The sequence below is a fragment of the Podarcis pityusensis genome (assembly GCF_964106645.2).
Source record: "Podarcis pityusensis genome assembly, chromosome: 1".
In the NCBI taxonomy this organism is placed as follows: domain Eukaryota; kingdom Metazoa; phylum Chordata; class Lepidosauria; order Squamata; family Lacertidae; genus Podarcis; species Podarcis pityusensis.
The window spans coordinates 85455678-85479756 of record NC_138028.1 but is presented as its reverse complement, the minus strand read 5'-3'; the positions used below and the strand labels follow the sequence as shown (position 1 = coordinate 85479756).

The 24079-nt window shown below is 46.7% G+C and overlaps 2 protein-coding genes across 3 annotated transcripts; one reads left to right on the top strand and one right to left on the bottom strand.

Annotated features, from left to right (window-relative positions):
- INHA (inhibin subunit alpha) lies at positions 1-7145 on the top strand. Its single transcript, XM_081000722.1, has 2 exons — positions 1-1003; positions 3526-7145. Exons 1-2 carry the CDS (start codon positions 718-720, stop codon positions 4278-4280), a joined length of 1041 nt encoding a protein of 346 aa, XP_080856848.1. The 5' UTR covers positions 1-717; the 3' UTR covers positions 4281-7145.
- A 2716-nt stretch (positions 7146-9861) lies between these two features.
- Positions 9862-20049, bottom strand: LOC308476126 (gap junction gamma-1 protein-like). 2 transcript variants are annotated; one of them, XM_081003549.1, is made up of 3 exons: positions 19918-20049; positions 11500-12663; positions 9862-10861 (listed from the first exon to the last, which is right to left on the bottom strand). In XM_081003549.1, the coding sequence occupies exons 2-3, from the start codon at positions 12644-12646 to the stop codon at positions 10854-10856; spliced, it is 1155 nt and encodes a 384-aa protein (XP_080859675.1). In that variant the 5' UTR covers positions 12647-12663; positions 19918-20049; the 3' UTR covers positions 9862-10853. The 2 variants fall into 2 exon arrangements, with proteins under 2 accessions (XP_080859675.1, XP_080859674.1); XM_081003548.1 differs by lacking the exon at positions 19918-20049 and adding an exon at positions 19077-19159.
- Positions 20050-24079: the final 4030 nt, after the last annotated feature.

Genomic DNA, 24079 nt, shown 5'->3' with positions numbered 1-24079 from the left:
CAATATCCATGCAAGCTGCCTAGTGAGGCCTTTAGGAATGCAGGATCCTGGGTTGCACGGCAATATTACAGGGCAATCCAATACCTGGCCACCCAGAAGTAAGTCCCACTGAGCTCAAGGGAGCTAAATCCCAGGCTAGTGGGTATCGGATTGTAGCCTGAATCTCCCTAATGATTCCTGGGATTGGTCAGATTGACTAGCTCTGACTTTAGTAACTCAAGAACCAACACGGATCTCCAGGCCGTTATTGAGGGGAGGGGGAGAAAAACTAGGAAGCATTTGCCCTCTTGGTCTCTGCTGTGTCCCACTGCTGCCACCCCAGCCCTCGATTGCCTCCCTCTCTCCCTCAGAGTACCCTACCCTAAAGCCCTGTCCCCGGGGCAGCCCTGTCCTTGCATTCCAGACGTCTCCTATGTTTTGCTGCCCAGGAGATAATATTCATGGCTGGCAGACACTTGCGTCAGTGTCAGATACAGTCTCAATGCCATCCTACTCTAGCAAAGGAGTCAGGAGGCAGAAGGAGTCCGGCAAGTTAGATGCACAGGAGGAAACGGAGGAGCAAGACCACATCAGAGAAACCATAGGACCTCTGTGCACGCACAAACACACACGCATCCCTTGGACCACAAACCAGCTCCTGGCCACAGAGACTCAGCTCGCACCCTTACATCCATCCAGCAGCAATTTTGCACACCCTGCACATCCTTCTATTTGCACATGCTGGATCAGAGCTCTCTGCGCACACGGACCCTCATCAGCTCCATGCTGGTCCTGCTGCTGGCTCCGGGTGCCGTTCCTGGCTGCAGCAGCGGGGAGGTTGACAGGCAGCTCATCCTGGAGAAAGTCAGGGCACATTTCCTGGAGTCCCTGGGTCCTGCTTTTCAAGGGGAAAGGGTCCAGGTGGGACGAAGAGGGATCCGCCGGCGCCATGCCTCGGACACACCAGCTGCTCAGAGGTGGGAGGAAGAGGACACATCCCAGGTGATCGCCTTCCCCTCCAGAGGTAAGCAAACCCATTACTTGAGGGCTTACTATGGGAGTTAAGCCACATTGTGTGGTGTCTTAAAAATTGACTGATTTCTCATGGAAGGAATTTCAATCACCTAGCACCCACTGCCTCAGATGCAGCCCTCCCCAATCCAATGCCCCCCAGATGCTTCAGAGTACCAACTTCCATCTGCCCCAGTTAGCAGACTTTACACCTGACATATTTGCTTCCCCCAGCTAAAGCATACCTCTCCAGCTCTAGAAATCCAAAACCTCCCCCAAAAAACCAGAGTCCTTTTTGTTGGGGATAACCCAGACTGAAATTCCCAGGTGCCAGAAAAGGTTATTTATGTATGCAACAACTGCGGTCTGTGTTTTGTTAGCCCCAAAATGGAAAGTAAGCCAGGTCCCAACTTAAGAGGATTGGCAACTTAGGTTGACAGAAGATGCACAACTTGCAGATTTAACATATAGAATAAGAGAACAAGAAGAACAAACATTTAAAGAAGATTGGAAAACATTTATTGAGCATATGGAAAATAACTGTATACGGCGGAAAATGCTGGCAGCATTAAGTTAAATTCAACAGAGTAAATAATTTTTAATGGATGTAAAAGTGGAAAACTGATTTGAATGGTTATAATAAAATATGCTGGGATGTATTATATGTAAAATGAACTATGGGAAGAGAAGGGAAGTTACTGGATATTTTAAAGTTTGTAAAATGTTGATTTGAAATTGTAAAATTGTAAAATTAACACAAAAATTATATATATCCACAATCTGCAAATGCTGCTGAGCCTTAAGTGCTTACCTCTGTTCCTCCAGTCCAAACTGGGACTCCCACTGAAGTTCAGTATCATCTGAACATCCCTTCCCTCTTGTAGCTGTGCAGCCCAGTTCTGAGTTTGGATATCCAACTGAGTTTAAAGAGACTTTGCAGTGCAAAGTATGCAATATTTCCTGGAAGTAAGTGAATTCAACAGGACATACTTCTGTGCACACACACCTAAGGCTGCAACCTTGCAGCCCAACCTAGCACATATTAATTTAGAAACAAGCCCCATTGTTTCAGGGTGTTTCACTGGCATTGTGCATAGGACTGCAGTGCTTATTGAGCATTCTTTGAGACAGATACGGACTTTCCCTATTCAGGATTGGCAGACTGGGGAGTTTCCAGTTGTGCATGAAACGGGATGTACATAAGAAAAATGGGAAATTGGTAATTTAAATTCTATGAAATATAGTAATTATTTACAGGAGGTGGGGAGGGGACTTTAAAAATTATGTTGTTTTTTTATGGCTTGACTAGCTCTTCTGCAGCAACCTAGTCTTCGTATACAGATGCTGGCATGTTAAGAGAAACAAAAATAAGTCTGCAGTCTTTTATTGGACCCAACTTCCGCTGGCGCAAGGACATGCAGGCTCTCATGTGACACTGCCCATGAGTGTTTGCTTACCCTTATCCCAACCAAAGTTAATTGGTCTAATAAAAGAGAACACCTGACTGAATTTTGTACCACTTTCCCAAGTATGTATAAATATATGCACCAGTGACATTTGCCAGGATGGAGCGAGGCATGCGGGAGACAGGATTGCATGCATACCTAGGGCAGGGTGGAAGCAGCCAACTGGATTTCAAAAGGAAGGGTCAGGAGGTTGCACACTGGGGTGGCATTCAGTGTGTCCCATAAAGGAAAATCCAACCCAGCCACTAGGGGGTGCTGCTCAAGAGCCACACATTTGATATGCAAATATCAGCACATTTTGCTATGGCGCGTGAGTGTAATCTTGACCCAGGTATACTCCAAGTCTCTAGCAACAGATGTGATAACGGCGATGAGATCTATCTCCAAGCTACATCACAGGCACATTTATTTTAGAACAGGAAAGTGGGCAAATTGTAGGCAGATTCAGTACAACAGGTACAAACATTAAGGCTGGAACTAGGAAATGCAAGCCCAACATAAACATGCTAATTCCAGCTCTTTCAAGCTCTTCAAAGCCAGTGTTCCATTTTAAAATCCTAGCCCACGGTTGCAGGGTAAAGATTAAAATGAGGACCCCACACTTTTGTTGCTGGGAGGAGGAAAAGCAAACATTGTCTGGGGACCAAGATCTCATGCTTTTAAAAATGAGATCTCATGCTCATGTTTAGAGCATGAAACAAGCAGAAATTGTGTGTGTGTGTGTGTGTGTGTGTGTGTGTGTGTGTGTGTGAAACAAGCCAGATGCTGGGAGCTATTATGAAGATTCAAAAAATAACAACCAGAAGGGAGATCTGGAAACCAGCATTTAACTTTTCTGCCTATAGGTTTGCCTATATTAGGGGTGGGAAACATCTACTCCTCCCCCCAATGTTATCAGACTCCCGACTCCCATCATGGCCAATGATCAGTTACAATGGGCATTGTAGCCCAGCAACACTGGGGAGGCCACAAGTTCTCCATGGCTGGTCTATACTGTTTTCTGTTGCCTTTCCAAGTTTGGGCCCGCACAGCAAGCAAAGCCCCTGCTGACCTCTCTTGTCCTTTGCAGACGTGCCATGTGGGCCACCTCAGCCCGATGAGCTTCCGGAGGAAGCGGGAGTTTTCACCTACATCTTCCAGTCCTCCAGCCACACCCTGAGTCGTGTGGTGACTTCAGCCCAGCTGTGGTTCTACACAGGCCCCGTGACCGTTCAGAGCAGCAACCTCTCAGCAGCAGCATCGAACGGCTCTGAGACACAGGTAGAGATCCTCAAGCTCTCTGACCAAGGCCGGGTCCCTGTGGCTACCATGGCAGTGCCAGCCCCCGAGGGCTGGACCGTCTTCCACTTTGGGGACTCCTTCCTGCCCTACATTTCCCAGAAGATATTTGTGCTGTTTGTCCGTTGCCCTGGCTGCCCTTGCGTGGCGGATGCCGAGAAGATACCCTTCCTCGTCACAGCAACCAAGCCCAGAGGACGTGACCGGGCCAGGCGTTCATCCGTGGTGCCCGGGACACCAGCCGCTTTCAAGTTACTTAACGAACCTTCAGGTGGCAACTGCCATCGGGCCTCCGTCAACATTTCCTTTGAAGAGCTGGGCTGGGACAAGTGGATCGTGCACCCCAGCAGCTTTGTATTCCACTACTGCCATGGGACCTGCTCCGATGCCCAAATGTTCACCCATAAGCCCAACTTGCAAATGTGCTGTGCGGCTTTGCCAGGCACCATGCGCTCCCTGCAGGTCCGCACTACTTCAGATGGTGGCTACTCTTTCAAGTATGAGACATTACCCAACATCCTCACCCAGGACTGTGCCTGCCTGTAGCAAGGACCTGTCTTCAGAAGAAGAAGAGTTTGGATTTGATATCCCACCTTATCACTACCCGAAGGAGTCTCAAAGCGGCTAACATTCTCCTTTCCCTTCCTCCCCCACAACAAACACTCTGTGAGGTGAGTGGGGCTGAGAGACTTCAAAGAAGTGTGACTGGCCCAAGGTCACCCAGCAGCTGCATGTGGAGGAGCGGAGACACAAACCCGGTTCACCAGATTACGAGTCTACCGCTCTTAACCACTACACCACACTGGCTCTCAGAAGAACTCCTCCACCCCCTCCCCATGCACCTTAAGCTGCTGAGCAAGTTTCCTTTCTGGTTGGAGCTGTGACTGAGTCCATCTGTCCAAACCCAAGCTGATTCCCTTTTAAGTGTCGTGTTTAGATGTGTTTTGTTTTAATGTGTTGTGTTTAATGCTGTTTATAATGTGTTGCAATGCTGGGTCTGTAGAGTGATGGGAGGGTAAAATAGTAATAGTAATGATGATTATTACCTACCCACTGTAAAGGTTCTCCAGCCAGCCACTGGACTTGCAGGGGGTGGGGCGGGTTCAACAGATCTCACACAGCTAAAGTTTTAGTCCCATGTTAATTTATTTTACTGAAGAACATCTTTTGATGTTACAACCGAGAATGGGAAAAGCAGATGTTGGGCAGAGATGCTGCTTAATAGTTTCCTTTCCTGCTTCCCTCCTATCAAAAAGGCATCCCATCTAATTTCCCTCGCAGGAGGAAAAGCAAAGTTTTAGGGAGGAATTTAGAGCAGATAGGCAACAAGAAGGGGGAAATGATTAAACAAACCCTCGCCCTGCCCCTTGCGTTCTTTTGATTGTAGCCGCCAAGGCTGCTTTTCAGCAACCATGTAAATTAGATTCCTGTGGGGAAACAGATAGTTCTGGATCCATTTCTCTTGCTAGAGCCAGAAACCGAGCCTTGTTTCCCAATGCCAGAGCACTATTTAGGGCAGGGATGGAGAACCTGATGCTGCTGACCATTCGGCCCAGCTGGGTTAGCATTGCAAGTACAGACCACTTCTGTCACAAGAGGCATCAGGCTGGGACAGCTCTTTGGATCTGCAATAGCGTTCCCACCTGAAAATATAAGCAGAGGCTTGTTTAGCCTGCCAAGCCTGCTCTTCCCTCACACAGGTGATCAATCTGGCCCTTGTAGCCAACTTGCCCAGCACGTTTTCTGGCCTCGCCTCAACAAAAACAATGTCAGGAGATCTTTTTAGTCCAGTCTGAGCGATCCAAAGTCTACCCATTTTTGTTAAAAGTCCTCAATCCCAATACAGTGGTACCTTGGCTTTAAGTACTTAATTCGTTCCGGAGGTCCATTCTTAACCTGAAACTGTTCTTAACCTGAAGCACCACTTTAGCTAATGGGGCCTCCTGCTGCCGCCACGCCACCAGAGCCCAATTTCTGTTCTTATCCTGAAGCAAAGTTCTTAACCTTAAGCACTATTTCTGGCTTAGTGGAGTGTGTAACCTGAAGCGTATGTAACCTGAAGTGTATGTAACCCGAGGTATAACTGTATGTTGCCCTCCTGCTACCCCAGCTCTTTCTAATCCAGTATCCTTCAAAATCTAGCCACATTGCAGAATCATAGCAACATAGAATTATAGAGATGGGAGGGTCCCCCAAAGATCATCTAGTCCAACCCCCTGTAATGCTGGCCCAGGGTGATCGAACCTGCAACCTTGGCCTTATCAGCACCACATTCTAACCGAGTTGCCTTCTCTGCAGGGATCAGGAGGCATGGGCAGCCCAGTCCTTAACCTAAGCAATCCAAGTTCAGGGCCTTCCCTTTTAAGTGCCGAGATGTACAGGGCGGAGGGGAAGGTGAGGAGAAGTGAGAGGGGTATACTGCACTGTGGGATCAGCAGGGTTTGCTACCCAGCCTCTACATTCCTGATAGCTCCTACCAAGAGGAATGCTCAAGGGAGCAGGAAAGTAGGACCTAGGAAACAAAAAAACTTATCTGGAACACAGCCCCCAACAGCAATAAGCATAGCCCTGCCTGCTCCAGGATTGGGGATGCCCCTTGGCCTGACATCGACAACCAGTGTTTAAGCTCCACTATTAGAACTGCTGCAATAAGGGGAAAGCGACTTGGCTCCTCCTCTTGCTGGCCAGAGCATCTGGGGGTGGGAGCAGAAGGCAACCCAGAAGTTTCCAAGTCCCGCTGCCTGCAGCTGTGGGATGCTTGTAATCAGAACACTGCGTGGCAGCCAAAGTGTGGGAGTCTCCTTGCTTTGTTGAACTTTGTATTTTAACATTAGCAGTTGAGCTGTAAAAAAGGCTACGTAGGTGTTTCTGAAACTGTGCGAGATAAATAAACTTATTAAAAAAATTCTGCCTGAAACCTCAGTGCTTTCTTACACCTTTAAGAGATGTTTATCTTGGGATATTCTGGACTCACCCACTTTACTGAGCAGACTGAATAAACAGTATAGTGGGGAAGGAGAATGATTCACTCTTGGCTTCACGTGTGGTTGTAAATAACTTTTTGCACGTGATGTAAAGTACACAGCAGCTAGGTAGAGGACCAGGTTGGTCTCCAAGATAGCACAGGCAGGGTGAGAGCTAGCAGCTGTGTGAAAACAATCTCTCTCCACACCACACAAATCACATACAGTGGTACCTCAGGTTAAGTACTTAATTCGTTCCGGAGGTCCGTACTTAACCTGAAACTGTTCTTAACCTGAAGTACCACTTTAGCTAATGGGGCATCCTGCTGCTGCCACGCTGCCGGAGCCAGATTTCTGTTCTTATCCTGAAGCAAAGTTCTTAACCTGAAGCACTATCTCTGGGTTAGCGGAGTCTGTAACCTGAAGCGTATGTAACCTGAAGCGTATGTAACCAGAGATACCACTGTACTGTAGTAATTTCTGACTGCAACACAAGGTTTTGATCAGCAGAGGGCAGCAAAACACTCAAGGTAGCCAGCCGGCAGCACAAAGAACATGGGTCAGGGCTTGCTTACTTCCAGGCTGAGATTGACTTTCCCATTTAAACCAACTCACCTCTCCTTGAAGGACTTCAAGAAGAGAGGCAAACCTGACTGCTTGCATTGAACTGTTCAGAAATGTTGAGGGAGGAGAAAGGAAAATTCTCTCCCCCTTCCTCTTGTGTTTCCACATACTAGTCATTACACAGATTTGAAGAGGCCTCTCTGTGCATTCCTTAAAAGGGTAGCTGGGAGGCAAGGAGTGTTTCTGTTCCATTTATCAAGGTGCAGGGGTCAGTATGAAGGGGTTGGTCGGAGAAGCCCAGTGGCACAGTAGGCAAAGGCATCCCACCTCCCCCAAAACCAACCAAGCCCTTAGCCATCCTCACCACTGTCCACTCCAACCACCAGAGACTTTCTGCTGCATATGGTCAGAATGAGATGCTCCCTTACCATGAGCACTAAGCAGCATCCAGAAGCCATTTCCTTTCAGCACCCTGGTTCAGCTCTATCCATGCCCAATGTGGGTCATTGCAACACAAATTTTACTAATTCAGGAAGTCCACCCCACACTTCATAGAAGCTTTTCTCAGGGATGCTTTACAAGATGGGGATAGCTCAGGGGTTCAGCATCTGCTTTGCATAAGGATTTGATCCTGGGCGCACCTTCAAGAAGGGCTGGGAGACCCCTCTGAAAACCTTGGAGAGCTGCTGCCAGTCAGTGTATAACAATAAAACAATGAACAGAATGGTGATACGATGACTACTGCAATCGACCCAAGATAATATCCTCCTGATGGAAACATGCAGGTGAGTTTCTATAGAGTGTTTTTGTATTAGTGGGACTGGGGGTATTAACTATGTATGTGCGAATAAACTACTTTTATTCTTGTAGAGGTATTCCTGCTTTAAGTCATTTACATGCTGTCTTCTCTTGTATATTATTTACTACAAAGGTATATCTTAATTATGCATTCTCAATGTATTTTTAATTTTCCTTATTCTACTTGTTAATTCAGTGCAATTCTGTTACAATTGATTTTGACAGCTCGATGACTAAGCTCTTTAGCGGAACGATGTCTGAGCACTGAACCGCTGGTATATCACAAGTGCACTCTTTATTTACTGCGTTTGCAATTAATATAAAACCTATTTCAGAAGAAAACTACTTTTGCCATGGGGGGGCATTTATTGTTTGTTTACAGATAGTGGCCTTGGTGATATTATCTTGTGTCCATTGCACAGCCAGTCATTGTAGGCAATAGAGCTATAATGCTGTTCCTAGTGTGAGAGGACCAAGCCTACATCCTCTCATTCTTGCCTTGCCTGCACAACCCAAGTCCACCAACCCAACCCATTTCTGAGGATGTGAGGATAGACTGTTCAAACAACCCTTCACAGGAGAAGTCAGTGCTATAGAACACGGCATGAATCAGAACAGTGTTAATCTCTTAGGGCTTGACTGAGCTTACAAACCACGCAAGTACAACAGGATGTGTTACTGGAGAGGCAGGGGAGAGACAAGAGGCCACAGTAATGTTGCAGAGCAGTCAAGATGGGAGTATATGCTCTGCCATGTATACAGATCCCCAGTTCAGCTGAGGAACCCTTGGCCTTCCAGATGTTGCTGGACCAAACCATCCATCATCTCTGCCCATTGGCCATGCTGGCTGGGGCTGATGGGAGTTGGGACTGGAGAGTCACAGCTTCCCCAGCCCTGGTATAATCCCTTCCCCACATACAAATGTGTAGGACAGTCTTCCATAACCAAGTGCCCTCCAAATGTTTGCACTACAGCTCCCACCAGCCCCAGTTAGCCAGCATGGCCAATGGGCAGGAATGATGGGAGATGCCATTCAAAAACATCTAGAGGGAATCTGCTTGGGGAAAGCTGGTGTACTGAATGTGTATCCAACATCTGAACCCTTCACCTTAAGCCTGAGGTGGTACAAACCAGCAGCAAATACACCATCTGCCTCACAGTGGGGGGCAAGGCTGGAAAGAAACTCATGTGATAGACCGGAGGTGTTGCTGCCTGTGGGGATGTGGTGAAAGGACTTCCTAGGGACTGCAGGTTTCAACCTGGGCTTCCTGCTCAGAGGTCAGCTTGAGGGATTAAACTGTATCATTTTTCCCTTCCCCTCCTACCCAGCCTCATCTTTCAGGGAAATTCTCCCTGTCTGGCCACCTCTAGCCTTTAATGCTTGCCTTTCAACCAACACCCACTTCCTGCTTCCTTCTCAGTTCCCTTGTTTTCACTACTGTTAACTTGAAGGACTATGGAACACTTCTCCAGTGCCTGGCAACTGGACCCGATGCCCCTCTGAGAAATCTCCTGTGATTGGTAGAAACACAAGCGAACACACCCATGGTTGTCATGCCAACAGGGTGACTGGCTCCTGCCTTTCCTTAATGGCCTGGTCTTTCCCTGCCTTGGCTCCAAGGCCATTCATCCAGCGAGACACCCAGAGTGCTAAATTGATCTCTTCCTAACCAACTCGCCCAGTCTTGGTTTCATGTGGTCAGTGAGGTTTTTAAGACTGCAGTGAAGGATTCATACAGGCACATCACTGTCCAAACCTCCCTCCCCTCCATGGACGCAAAAAAAGAGTCAGGAACTCAGGATTCCTATAAAACAAATCTCCTGATTTATACCAAATATATATATATATTCATATAAAAGAGCAAAAAAACACAATTTCATTAACTATTTCCGCAAATTATAAAAAGACAAAAAATACAAACACAATTCATGTTGATCGCTGAGATGATCAAAACGTGACTGGGGACCCAATGCAATTCAGTGGGGAACCCAGCACGGCACCCCATAGAGGGCAGGAAGGCAGATGCCGTTTAGAAACTGGCATCTTGGAATGTAGTACAATTATCTTTGGCCCAACCACCAACTGCTTGCAAAATCTGGTGTCGGGGGAGAGGGAAAGAGAAAGAGATGACCAGGTTGTGTGCGGCTGTGTAGAGAAGACAAGAAAGTTGTGGACATCTCATTCCTCTTTCTGCTCTCCCCCCTATACAGTAAACCCCAACAAAAACAGTGAATGCTGCTATATAGCTGCCTATCTCTGTCCCACTAGTGCAGCCTTTGTCACCTGGAGTCTTCCAGATGTTTTGGACTATCAACTTCCATGGCTGTGCTGGCTGGGGGCTGATGGGAGCAGGTAGTCCAAAATACATGGAAGACTCCAGGGTGATGAAGGCTAGACTAGAGAAAACATGAAAATCCCTCCTAAGAGGAGACAATCAGCAGAGGAAGAGAACAAAATAGTACCTTTACCACATGTATAAAAGTAAAAAAAATAGTGTCCCTTTTAGAACCTTTTAAAAAAAAGACACTCGTACACTCACATACATACATACATACATACATACACGGAGCTAGACTTCCAAACGTGCCCCTCAGGAGGCATGGATGAGGAGGCTTCCATCATTTCCCTTCCTTGCCCTCAACCCAACAAAAATCAGAGAACATCCTTGTCCCTCCACCCACTCTGTCCGGGCGTTTCCAAACTTCAGGCTAGGAGCAGACATTCACACACTGCCAATTCTCCACAGACACTTCCTGTTGTCATCTGTGCAGCTGCCCAGTGAGGCCCAGTACTTCAGAGGCCTGGAAAAAGGAAGGAAAAACATGTTAGTTTCTCAGTCCAAACCTGCACTTCACAAATGTGTTTGTATCCCAAGAAGGGTGGGCTGAGGTCCATCAGTGAAGAAAGCTGTGGGCTAGAGAATGGACAGTGAGCTTAGTTCAGTTCTAGCACTCAGGACCAATTCCCAGGCTTAGAATTCTTTAATACTGTGTGGATGTGTTTTGTACCTGCCTCCAGGCAGTGGATCTTGGAAGTTCTAGCAAAAAAAAAAAAAGGTGTGGGTACAGTTTGTCTGTTTTAGGGAATTCCCCAATTGTTCCCCGAGCGTCAAATTTCCTCACTGTTGATGCTTGCTACATCTGGATGCTAATCATCAACTTTCACTTTAATCCAGCCTATTTTCTGGTTGTCTCTCTCAAACACATTGCCACAGGGCAGAATCCTTAACCATACTGCACCTTGATGTAATCCTTCACAAGGCTCACCTCAGAACCTACAGGTGGCAGCGGGAAACCCCGGCCCTCCATTCTACACTAGCAGCTCTTTCAAGCTTAACCAGTCAGCACCAGCTAGACGGCATCATGATTCCGGCTCTTCCAGGCTGCAACAGACAGCCTTTGCTGCCATCCTAGGAAAGCCTAACCAAGGCTTCACTTACCAGTCGGTCGCTCACAGGCTGCGCCTTCCTTCTCGTGTGCGGAGTTGAGGCGGTTCTGTTCCGCAGCCAGCCCGTTGGACTCGGGGCTGCTGCTACGAGAGGGGCTGGCAGTGTCCTCCGGCTGCAGGTGGAAGGCCATTTCTAGGTGCTCCTGTGCCATCCGGAGGTGTTTACGCAGTCGCTCCAACTCATGGCTCGGGACGGTCGGTGCGACAGCATAGCGGTCAGCAGCCAGCCCAGCCAAGCTCTCTCCACCGTAGCCCAACTTGTCCTTGGCTACCTGTCTCTTGGAGGTCTCCTTCTTGAGAGAATGGTAGGTCGGGGGTGCACTGGGATGCTTCTGGACATACTGGGACCTGGGGGGGTCACCACCGTCCTTACTATCAAGGCCGCGTAGAGCATCCCGAATCCCGCCGAAGCCCAGGTGAAACAGCTCACAGACATTGAGCAGGAGACAAAGGCAGCTCACGGCGTACATGATGAGGAGGAAGATGGTTTTCTCCGTAGGGCGGGAGACAAAGCAATCCACTGTGTGAGGGCAGGGGCTGCGGGTGCAGACGTACGAGGGCATCACCTCGAAGCGGTACAGCACGTACTGCCCCAGCAGGAAGCCCACCTCAAACACCGAGCGGCACAGCAGCTGTAGCACGTACGCCGTCATCAGCCCGTCCTTCTTGATGCGCCGGCGGCCATCATGCTTCTGGCTGTCGGGCTCCTTCACCTCCCTCTCGGGCTCCACCTCCTCAAAGATCATGGGGTCCTCCTCGCCATTGTCCTCGGCCTCCTCGTAGTCACGGCCTGCGCCTCGGTGCACCACGGGGGCGCGGCTTTTCCGAGGCGGCTGGCGCGAGAGGCGGTGCAACGCAAAGCCCAGGTACATCACCGAGGGCGTGGCTATCATGATGATCTGGAAGATCCAGAAGCGGACGTGCGAAAGCGGGGCAAAGGCGTCGTAGCAGACGTTTTCACAGCCCGGCTGCTGCGTGTTACACACGAACTTGCTCTGCTCATCGTAATAGATGGACTCGCCGCCCACCGCCGTCAGGACAATGCGGAAGACAATCAGCACAGTCAGCCACACCTTCCCCACAAAGGTCGAGTGCTGGTTGATCTCCTCAAGGAGGCGGGTGAGGAAACTCCAGCTCATCGTGGCTCAGCACACACCTGCAGTCAACAAGCACAGTAGGCAGAAGGTTAAACTGAAGTAATTTCATCCGATTTCCCCACAAGCTTCCAAGTGAACTCCCCAAGACCCCACAAGGAGGAACGCACAGTCTCCAATCCCACAAGATGTCTAAGTTTGTTTGTTGTTGTTTATAAAGTGAAGCCATGGGAGGGAACCACAATTTCTGGTGATGATGAGAATTGGAATTTTTGGGGGGAAACTAACAGACATTATTATAATTTGGTGCGTTAAAGTGTCCTGTTATATTTGTGAAACGTATCCACATGAAAACCACATCATGTCAATTAAACAATAAATAATACATCCTTGAAAACATTGCCATCTCAAAACAGATTTTCTAGTAAGGATCAGTTTCAGACAAATCTAAAACTTCCTATTCTCAACTTTCATTTTTATCCCCATGGACTTCAGAAAGTTTGCATGGATTGGTGGGGGGGAAACTCTCTACTGTTTTACTTGTTAGCTTGTTTCTTAAGTTTTTTTAGTTTTTTTAAAAAAGAAAGAAAACAGCCATAGCCCTTTGTAAACACTCCACTCTTTATTCTAAAAGAGAAAAAATATATTAAGGGGTTTTTGCGGGGTTATTGTCAATTTTTCCACTTAGAAATTGACAAAATCCTCAGGCAGGGGAGAAATGGGGGTTCCCTCCCATTTCCCCATGTAATTATGTAATAATGAGCTCCACAAAAACCCTGGAGCAGGAGTGAATCATAGCTTAATTCCACTCACTTTCCACTCACTACAAAATGACTTGGCTTTTGCCATCATACCCATGGTGACCTCCAACTGATAATCGCATAGCCCCTACAAAAAGCAACAACTGAGGACCACTTAATAAACTGTTCTTTTAAAGATGTAGACGCCAACTATTTTATGTATATACATACCCAGCATGTGTGCAACAAATACATACTTGTAAACACATGGATTATACAGGTAAACAGGCAAGAGAACTCAAGTTTGGTGATGGGTTCTTGCCACGTTTAAATACATACACTTTCTGCTTACTGTTAGAAAGCCAACCAGTGACTCACAGCCCAATCTTTCCATACCCAAAAAGCACAACACAAGTTTCTAAGACACTTGATACTCCCCCTCCCATGTCCAAAGTCAACTCAGGGCCAAACTAGACTCATGTCCGAGAAGCGTGAATGCATCTCCCAAACAAACTTTTTGTGTGTGTGCTTGGCCAAAAGCAGCCACAGGGGAGACCATTTGGATTTGAAATACAACATAGGCAGAGGGAGGGAATAACCCTTTCCCTACACTGTGGTCTTGATCCAAACCACTCACCGCCAGAACAATTAGCTGAAAAAGTAAAATGCAGTGTCTGTATGTTCCACCACAGGGTGCGTGGGTGTGTACTCACAAAATTCCCCCCCCCCTTTTAGCCCTACCTCATATAAAGTGATGAATTTTACGGCTTGCTGACATCACATTTCCTTTGACCCTCCTCCTGAGAGGAAACCCAATTCTGCTTGACTCATCTCATACGCATATTATAACAATGACGCACGCGCACACACAGTGACAAAGCTGAATGGAGATGATGGCTGGCATGGGATACGAAGCCAAGTATCTGCCTATACTACTCATGGGGAGGGTTTATTCTCCCCTGCCTCCTAGGAACACTCCCTGCTGTCAACTTAGCTCTGAGATCAGTGCAGGAGATTTGGCAGAGCAGCTGCTTCTGGAAGTCAACTCAAGAGGCTTGCCTCAACCTTTGGATGGATGCCACGTCCTGGTGCGCCTGGGGCGGGTGTGACGCCCCAATGCTCACATACAATAAGCATCCTGGAGTAAAGGAGGCACCCCAGCCAGCCCCGGGGTAGAAGTTTGTGCTATGCTCAGCTTCTCCAGGGCAAAAGTTTAAGGGTGCTCAATCACCTCTGCTTCCTGTTCCCATCACCATGCCAGGGCTTAGCTAGCGAGGTCCTCCTCCCTCTCTTAGCTGTTTGAACAGTACATGCACCACACACCCAAAGGTGCTGAGGCTAAAGTCATGCAAAGAGAAGCAAAGTGTTTCATTTCTCCAGCATTCACACGCATGCTGTAAGCAGGGGAATAGAATACTGTTTTCCCTCCCAAGCAGAAGATTGCATCAGTGATGCCGACAAGGGAATGAAGATTCCCACCCACCCACTTTGCTCTGCTTCCTACACCTGATATCTCCATTCAGAGGTGGGTATCACTGGAAGGAAAAAAGCAGAAGCTACTCCAATAGCCTTCTTCTAACATATGTGGCAGGCGTTTGTTGTGATCTAGGAAATAGCCTGTAATACCCAACTTTGAGCTGTAAGGGTAACGCTTCTTAACTAAACCACCAGTACTTTAAAAGTTGTTAGAACTGCAACCTGCAGAACAGCCTTGTGGGGGCAGACATCCTTCTCAGTTAGCCCCAAAGGTGTTCTCTGAACATAGTCAAGAGTTCAAAAACCATGATTGCCACAAGTAGCAACATGGGGAAGAAAAGTTTCATTGGTTTTCTTTTTCTGCAGGATATTTCCCATTCCCCAAGTTCATTAGTAGTAATAACTCAATGTGAACTGGAAATAAATATTAGGAAACCATGGCAATTTCAAGGTTTTTAGCAGGTGTATACAAGGGAAACAAAACATGCTCCATCAGATCACTTCCTAGCATATCAGAAAATTTTCCAAGCCAAATTGAAAATTTCCTAATGGAAATTCCCCTAATTTTCATAGGTTTTCCCAGAACCTTTTCCAGCTCACAATTTTCACTGACCACAAGCATTAGTTTGTTTTCTACTCACATAAAAGAGAAAATGGTTATTTGCACACAAGCATCTTGTACTCAGTTGACTAAACTGACATAAAAAAGACATGAGAAACAGCCACTAGTGTGCACTGTAAAGCAGTTTTAGAGCACCAGTCAGGACAAAGTTACTTCAGTTTAATAACCTTACTCAATCTCCAACCTGCCTGACACACACACACACTTCAGAGCCTGATAAACTTTAAAGGAGACCTGTGCTCAAGGGAACGCTGCCATCAAGTCAATTCTTTGCAGCTGAGAGGACTGAATACTTTGCAGGATCGGAAGGTCCACACCCTAGGGAAGGTGGTATGCAATTATCACACAGGTGAAAGCAGCCTAGACCAGTCTTTCTCAACCTGGAGCCCTCCAGATCTTGGAGACTACAAATCCCATCAGCCCCAACCAGCTAGACAGTTTATGAAAGATTTTCACCCTTTTCTCTAAAACTACCTCTTTATTCGCATTCCCAGCTAACGGCAGAATGCCACAAGGGAGGGCACAGTACACTCACAACTTACACACATTTAACTTGTGCACATTCTGTTTTATGCGTGAAGCAAAAAACCAACAAAAAACCATTTTTTTTTAAAGGGAGTAGAAAGGGGGCGATGTCTCAAAAAGAACTTGGCCAATCCCACCCATCACTGCACCTAATGTGTTTTGACTATGCACAATTTTGGCTGTAGGCACTATCCCAGGAAAATCCCCACTCCTTGAGGGCTTACTGTAGTAATCTTAAAACTGAATGGAGGCAGCCTAATCTCGTGTGTGTGTGTGTGTGTGTGTGTGTGTGTGTGTGTTTTGGAGGAGTGATGTAATAGTTGTGCTAGCAGACCTCACCTTACCCATTCAAAGGTTTGGAAATAAATTCACAAAAATTACTAATCCATATGCTCTTCTAGCCTTTCCCTCCCATGTAAGGATATTTCTGGCACAACATACTGAAATGGGGGTGGGGGTGGGGTGGAGGACAATTTTCTTCCAACTTACAAAGGCTCCCTTATCTGGTTTCGAGAATGCCATAGGTGACAGAAATTTACAAGTCTGTATTCAAAGGGAGTGATAAGAGCAGTTAGAAGGCATGCTAGGAGAATGGGGGATTTACTTCATTCTTCTGGGTTGGTTCATTTCAATTCTATTCTGTAATGCAATGTGAGTAGCAATGCAACTGAGCAACCAGGAAAAAAGTTTTGCTACCTAATACCATAGAAGTTATTTATTTCTAATATGCCATTTTTGACTTGTGTTATAAGAATTCTAAGGTCTCAAATATAGAATGGTCATAAATGTATAAGGCAAACACATACATAAGTATACAAACCACGTGTCTGAAATAGTACAGGAGAGCAATCCTGAAGCCATGTTGACTCTCCCAAATTGACCTCAAATATTTCTCTGCAAGGAGGAAGGAAATGGGGAAAGCTTTCCAATTGACTTTGGACTGTAGGGCTTACACATTCCTGCAGATACAGTCTGGCAAGTATCTGTTAAACTGAGTAAACTATCAATATATTTAGGAACTAAAGTATTTACTATCTCAAAGAAATGGCCAGGCTACCCAGAAAATGCAATGAAGCAAGGCATTATCAGGTATCCTGGCAGACAGGAGAGAAGCAACACTCTCAAATTTCTGCTGGAGAATGCCTCCTTCTGTGATGTATGAATGATGGGGTTTTTGGGGGGGGGGTCTTGCAGTACAGGGTGGGCAATTTCAAAAGTCTTTATAGGGGCTTAGGCACCATTTTTCTATGGATCTTGCCTCCATCCATTCCTCTCTGACCAGTCATGGACTTAGGGGACTCAGTCCCTTGGGGAGTTAGGCAGCAAAAGCCAAACTCCCTATTTTTTCTATAACACTTGTCAGAGAGATAACCACAAAGCTCAATTACACACTATTTGTGTAATAAGCTCAATTTTGGCACCTCTACAAACAGTGCAAAAGTTGTGGAACTCCTTTGGATTGGAAACAAGACTGCCCCCATCATTACCTGCATTTTGCTGCCAAATAAACAAGTTTTTCTTCTAACAAACACTGAAAGGGCGGATTAGCTAAGAACTGCTTGTTCATTGTGCTTGTATACACTGAAGTTAAAATTTTTATGCCTATATATTTATTAGTTGTATATCTCTCTCTCCTAAAATTTATACACTGCTACTTTTTTTAAAACCCTCAAAGAGGTTTACAAAAAGATAAGACAATAAAACAAAGGAAAAAATAAAACTCTACTTTAAAACATATGAAATTTAAAATACTACACACACACTACTATATTTTACAGGTATTGTGCCCCACTCTGGGATCCTTTTTGGGATGAAGTAAGCTTTATTATATAATACATAAATAATGATGGACTAATGCTACCAGAACTCCAGGCAAACAGAGCACCAGGATTGCCTTTTGCTTACAGTTACAATTTTCAACACTGACCATGTGCTTGGAGACCACATGCAGCACAAATCAGGGAGCCAAGCTGACTTTGATGCTACTCAAAGGAGAATGGACAATGGAGGAATTCACAGGAATTCCCTACCAAAGAAGACTCAAGCTAGACAAATCCCTTGTTGGGAGTTGGTTGTTTGGGTCTATGTCCACCCCTCCATGTTACACTCCGACCAAAACAAAGCCTGTTCCTTTCAAAGGACTACTGACCACAAGACTACTTGGCACAAATGTGTGTTTACCAGCAAAGGAGCATTTCCTGGGTAAATGGGACAAATATCAGCTGCCAAACGAGCACACCTGAATAGAGCATATGCTTCAGCACATAGGGCACTTTAAAATATCATGGCCAGCCCTAGACCCCGGGGTGTGTTATCCCTCCTTCAGTTAAGTACTGTACTTCTGTCCCTGTATTATGCATCAAAATCCAACTTTTGCCTCAAAGGGGACAACTGGAACAAAAAATGCGAGTCTGTACAAGCCCGCACGGCCTTATGTAGATGCCCCCTTGGCTCAAAACTCTTCTACTTCGCTAATCTGGGACATATGACCCAAATCACTCAACACGGTCCTCGCTATACACACAACCAGGGCGACCTGAAAATGGACCCCTCTCCATTTTTTGTCTTGTTGGGGTGGAGGGGTGGGCTTCTAACCATTATTATGGGTACACCATATAAATCACGGCGCGGTTAATTAATCCGCAATCAAGACAGAGTGCTCTTGCGGGCAGCGCAGCGATAAGCTATCGTAGCCCGGAACAATGGGCAGCTCCGGGAGTAAAAAAGATAGCATTACCTATCACAAAGAAACCAAATTCCTCGAAATGCATAACGTGAGAATCTACTCTTAGCTCTTCCTCCCTCGCAGGGGCTTGCCTGGAAAACGCTCACATCCATAAGCTTAGGAATGGGAGGGAAGGCCATGAAGCGAGGATGCCTGCCCTCCTGGCCCTGCGAAACCCTTCGTGTGGCCCCCTCAAATTCCAGCTGCCCCCCACCCCAAGTCAGTCACCCAATCACCGAGCCATTTCTCCATGAGCTTCAGAGGGTTTCCGAAGGCTCCCCACGACCTGGCGGAGCTCGTCGGGGAAGACGCGCGCCCAAGGGGACAAGGCAAAAGAGCCCCCAGCCCCAAGCAGCCTCCCCGCCACCCCAGTCCCTCCTCACTTACTGTACTCTCGTCCGGCGGAGCTCACAAAAGACTCCCGCCCCGCTGCACTCGCTCTTCTCCCGCCCGTCCGAACAAAGGGGCCCCAGACCGTCGCCGCCCCCCGCCCCCTTCGGCCACGCCTTGGGAGGGACCCCCGCCCCTTTTCCCTCCTCCTCCTCCTCCTCCCACCTCCCTGCCGGGGGGAAAAACCCAACGCTGACTACTGTAAGGAGAGACTGGGGATGGCGGGCAAAGAGCCCGCGTGTCCGAACGTGTGCATTACACGTCGACACCCATTCTCCCCGGCTGGGGGCGGGGCGGCACACGGTCCGCCTGCCTGCCTTTCTCCTGCCAGTGGCGCGGAGGAAAACAAACTTTCAGCGCTAGCAGTAGGTCTTCCGAGCCGAGAGAGAGAAAGACACGGATCCGCGGCCCGATCCCAGGCACGTGTTTTCTCGGAAGAAAACTCCGCTTACTTCATATATTCGTGAATCCTTGCAGTGGAACTTAAGTTCCAAGGAGCACGGAAACATTCAGAGATGGGATATCCCTGGATGTGAATCATACCAGCCGCTCGCCGGTACGGACTAAATGATTAAACTTGGGCGGGCGTCACAAGACGAGGAGTCATTGCAACAATCAGTGAAAGTCCTCCCGAGAAATTAATCAGAGGAAATTCGTCTATCATCGTCGTCAAAATGCTTGTATGGTTTGGGCGTCTGTCGGGGGTTCCCGCAAAGCCTTAGGAATCTCTTTCCACTTTAAAAAGAAAAAAGCACAGTAAAGTAGTGCGGCTTGGGGCCTTTTGCTCCCCACCCTCCCCGATTCATTGGTTTGCTTGCCGCCCATTACATTTCCTTACTGCTTAGGCAGAGGCGATCCCTTTTGGATTGCGCGCTGCCCTATCGATAGACGCCTCGCATCTTAATGGGTGGAACGTGCGCCAAGCTATTGCTTGAAATTTAGAGATGTGGTCGGGCCTTGAACCTCTTCGCCTGCCTGCTTCCCTGGCGCAGCGGGAAGGGAAAATGAGAGCACCCAAACCGCGGTCTGGGTTACTTGCAAGGGTTAATTTGAGGCGGGGTTCAGTCCCCACCCTATTCCAAATGCAAAGTTTGGTTCTGAAATGTACTGTATAACAATAAAAATGCCTCTCTCTGGCCACGTACAGAGTGCATCCTACCGGCACTGCATACCTGCAGCTGCTCAGATCCATGCATCTAGGATCAGAGGGCAAGCATTTCAAACAGATTTGAACTCCCAGACTTACCCCCCCCTCCACTTTGTAAATTGACCGCTGGTTACTTAAGTGTTACTCCTCAGACAGCCTGGAAATTAAAAGTAATTTATCAACATTCCCTCAAAATAAATCCATCTAACACCTTCCTCAAAGGGGCCACAGATTTATTAAGAAACATGAGGGAGCCTGAGGGTGTGACTCTTACACCTTAGTAACCCGCAAAACCTGATGCCCAGGGTCACAAGCAACTTCTGGGGACTCTGTGGTGACACAATTATGTGGGCCCAAAGAAACAAGGCTGTGTGGTCAGGGCCTCATGTTGTCTCCATAAACTCCAAAGGATACCAAGGCACTCCACTCAACTCACATAGAGGCCCCTGGGTGCAGTCCCCTAGCTTTCATTTGGTATAAGGCCTTGCACTTCTGTAAGCAAGGCCATCGCATAAGGACGGTGAAATTGAGAAGTTAGGTCTAGCACAAGTTCAGTTCTGCAAGATACTCCCTTTGAACTCCCTTTTGCACACAAGCAAAAACCATCTTGTCAGCTGAAAAGGCATGCCTGCATTGCATCAATGGTTAAACCATGTGCATGTTGACTCAGATGCACGTTACCCGAGTCCACTATAGCTGACTCCGAAATAAGTTTGCATGAGCATGCAATAACTTTGACTTATTTTTCTCCCCTGCCCCTGCAAGACCCTGAGAAAGTGTACTTTGCAATCTAGAACACTAAGTTGTTCACTGAGATTCTACAGTTTTCATTACCGTGCCCCTTGCATGCATGTTCAAAGACTGCCTTCTCCCCTCCCCCAGTGCAAGCTGACATATTTCAAATTCAAAGCTCTACGGACCAGTTTGTAAACATTAGCAATTTCCACATAAGTGTGTAAAACTGTTAAAACTATTGCCTCACAATGGCCTGGAAAAGTACAGAGCTAAAAAAGAGACAAGATAAAACTGTAAAATTATGCTCAACTGAACTGCTTGACAGTGGGATGGACTCCCTCAGGATATTGTTGGCTCCCTTTCATTGGAGCTTTTTAAGTAGAGGTTGGATGGCCGTCTGTCATGGATGCTTTAGCTGAAATTCTTGCATTACAGGCGGTTGGACTAGATGACCCTTAGAGGCGCCCTTCTGACTATGATTCTATGAATATGTGAAGGTCCCATTCATTCACACTTGAACACAACACTGACCTAGAACATGGTTATGGCAGTAACCACTGCAGTAAAAGCACCTGATTATTTAATGGGCTTATAAAACCAAGGTTGACCCCACTTTTTGATGAAATTAGTTTGTCCCAGCTGAGAAGCAGCGGCAGAAACGGCTCTTTACCTGCAGCAATCCTAAACACAGTGCAATGAGATTTACTCTACAGTAAGAGTAAGTAAAGGTACCCCTGCCCGTACGGGCCAGTCGTGACCAACTCTAGGGTTGCGCGCTCATCTCGCTCAAGAGGCCGGGAGCCGGTGCTGTCCGGAGACACTTCCGGGTCACGTGGCCAGCGTGACAAAGCTGCAACTGGCGAGCCAGCACCAGTGCCGCACACGGAAACGGCGTTTACCTTCCCGCTATAAAGCGCTACCTATTTATCTACTTGCACTTAGGGGTGCTTTCGAACTGCTAGGTGGGCAGGAGCTGGGACCGAACGACGGGAGCTCACCCCGCCGCGGGGATTCGAACCGCCGACCTTACGATCAGCAAGTCCTAGGCACTGAGGTTTTACCCACAGCACCACCCGCGTCCCCCTACAGTAAGAGTAGAGCTGTATAAAATTATGTATGGGATGAAAAAAACGGACAGAAGTTGTTGTTTTTCTTCTTTTTCATGCTAGAACCCAAAGCCACCCAGTGAAGCTGAATGCTGTGAGATTCAGGGCAACCAAAAGAGAATGCTTCTAATCAGACTTTCGAATTTGCTACCATGAGGGGATTAGACAAGTTATTGGAGGATAAGTATCAATGGCTATTAGGAATGACAGGTATGTAGTTACCCTCAGTATCAGAAGTGGTAAACCCCTCCACATCAAGAGTGGAAGAGAGCTATTGCACTCAGGTCTTGCTTGCAAGATGCCCCTAAGCATTTAGTTGGCCACTGTGAGAATAAGATACTGGACTAGATAGCCTTTGATGTGATCACTGGGTGGTGTGTTTTGTTTTGTTTTGTTTAATCTTACAGAATTAAGCTGCCAATATAGAGATCTTTAATTTTATTTTCATGCCTTGATTTTTGATGTATTTTATTTGTTTTGTACTTGTGAACTTTTAGCTATATATTCAGATGATTTGATTTGGGGTAGGGAGGACATTCAACAGTACAGTACTCCTTCCACTGTACTGGCATGCTCTGGTCCACGGGGTCATGAAGAGTCAGACACGACTAAACAACAACAACTCCTTCCACAGTTCTTGTTTAGTCGTTTAGTTGTGTCCGACTCTTCGTGACCCCATGGACCAGAGCACGCCAGGCACTCCTGTCTTCTACTGCCTCCCACAGTTTGGTCAAACTCATGTTGGTAGCTTCGAGAACACTGTCCAACCATCTTGTCCTCTGTTGTCCCCTTCTCCTTGTTCCCTGAATCTTTCCCAACATCAGAGTCTTTTCCAGGGAGTCTTCTCTTCTCATGAGGTGGCCAAAGTATTGGAGCCTCAGCTTCAGGATCTGTCCTTCCAGTGAGCACTCAGGGCTGATTTCCTTCCACAGTATCCTGGAGCTATTTGAGACAATAGGCCTGATTTCTTCTTTGACACCAGATTATTCTCCTCCCTTCTCCTTTTTCCATCCATTTGTGTTTTGTTATTTAAATTGTTAGTTAAATTTATATTGTTATTTAAATTAAAACCCAGGAACGGGTTTTAATGTTATCACTGCAAGGCTTCCTGCTCTTCTAGTTGCTAAGGAAAGCAAACAACAATAAAACAGTCACAGCTCATGATAGTTAAATGCCTGCAGCTATGCTTGCCACACCAAGGGACAGGTTACTACAAAAAACCCTTCTTGATATAATAGGCAATTGTCATTGCCTTTCCTATGAGATATTCTGAGCTTAAGTCTTTGTAAGCTGTGGAAACAAAACAAGACCACTGTTGAATCTTTCCACCCTTTACAATCATTCTGTTGCCCTTGGGAAGATTTATGCATTACCTGCACCTATAATGAAAGTTATAAACCAGACTTGGGCTAGAATGCACATTCAATTCTAAAAAGGCTTTTTTCTGTTTTCTACACTACATTCACATGTACGCACAAATAGTACAGGCAAATCTGAAAGCAATCTTTCCGCAATGTGCCACTTTCTATTTTGTTTTTATGCTAGGGACAAATTGCCCCTAAATTCTAAAAGTGTACTTAGGTCCAACCTGCAGACATAAAACAAACCCAGCATGGCTTATTATAACATTATTTTCCTTTATTTGTGGCATGGAGTTATGGGTAACATCCCTTCTTCATTAAGTCTCTCCCCCCCCCCTTGCTTCAATTTCCATTCTATTCAAATAACAGAAAATGTTCTATTTCTGACCCCTTTATTTGAGCGTTAAAATAGGTAATTTAAACACCTTGTTATAGGGTTAATGTTTTTCCTTAATGAAGCCTTGTGCAGAGCTGCCGTCTAGCGCCCAAGATTTGGGGTGGGTGGGCGCGTGACATCATATGTGCGACTTGAGGATGTCACTATTTGAACCCAATACATTTTGTATGCAAAACATATGCTCTACCAGAAGATAGTAATAGTACAAATAAAAATAAATAATACATTGAGCGCTTCACACAGCTTTGGTTATA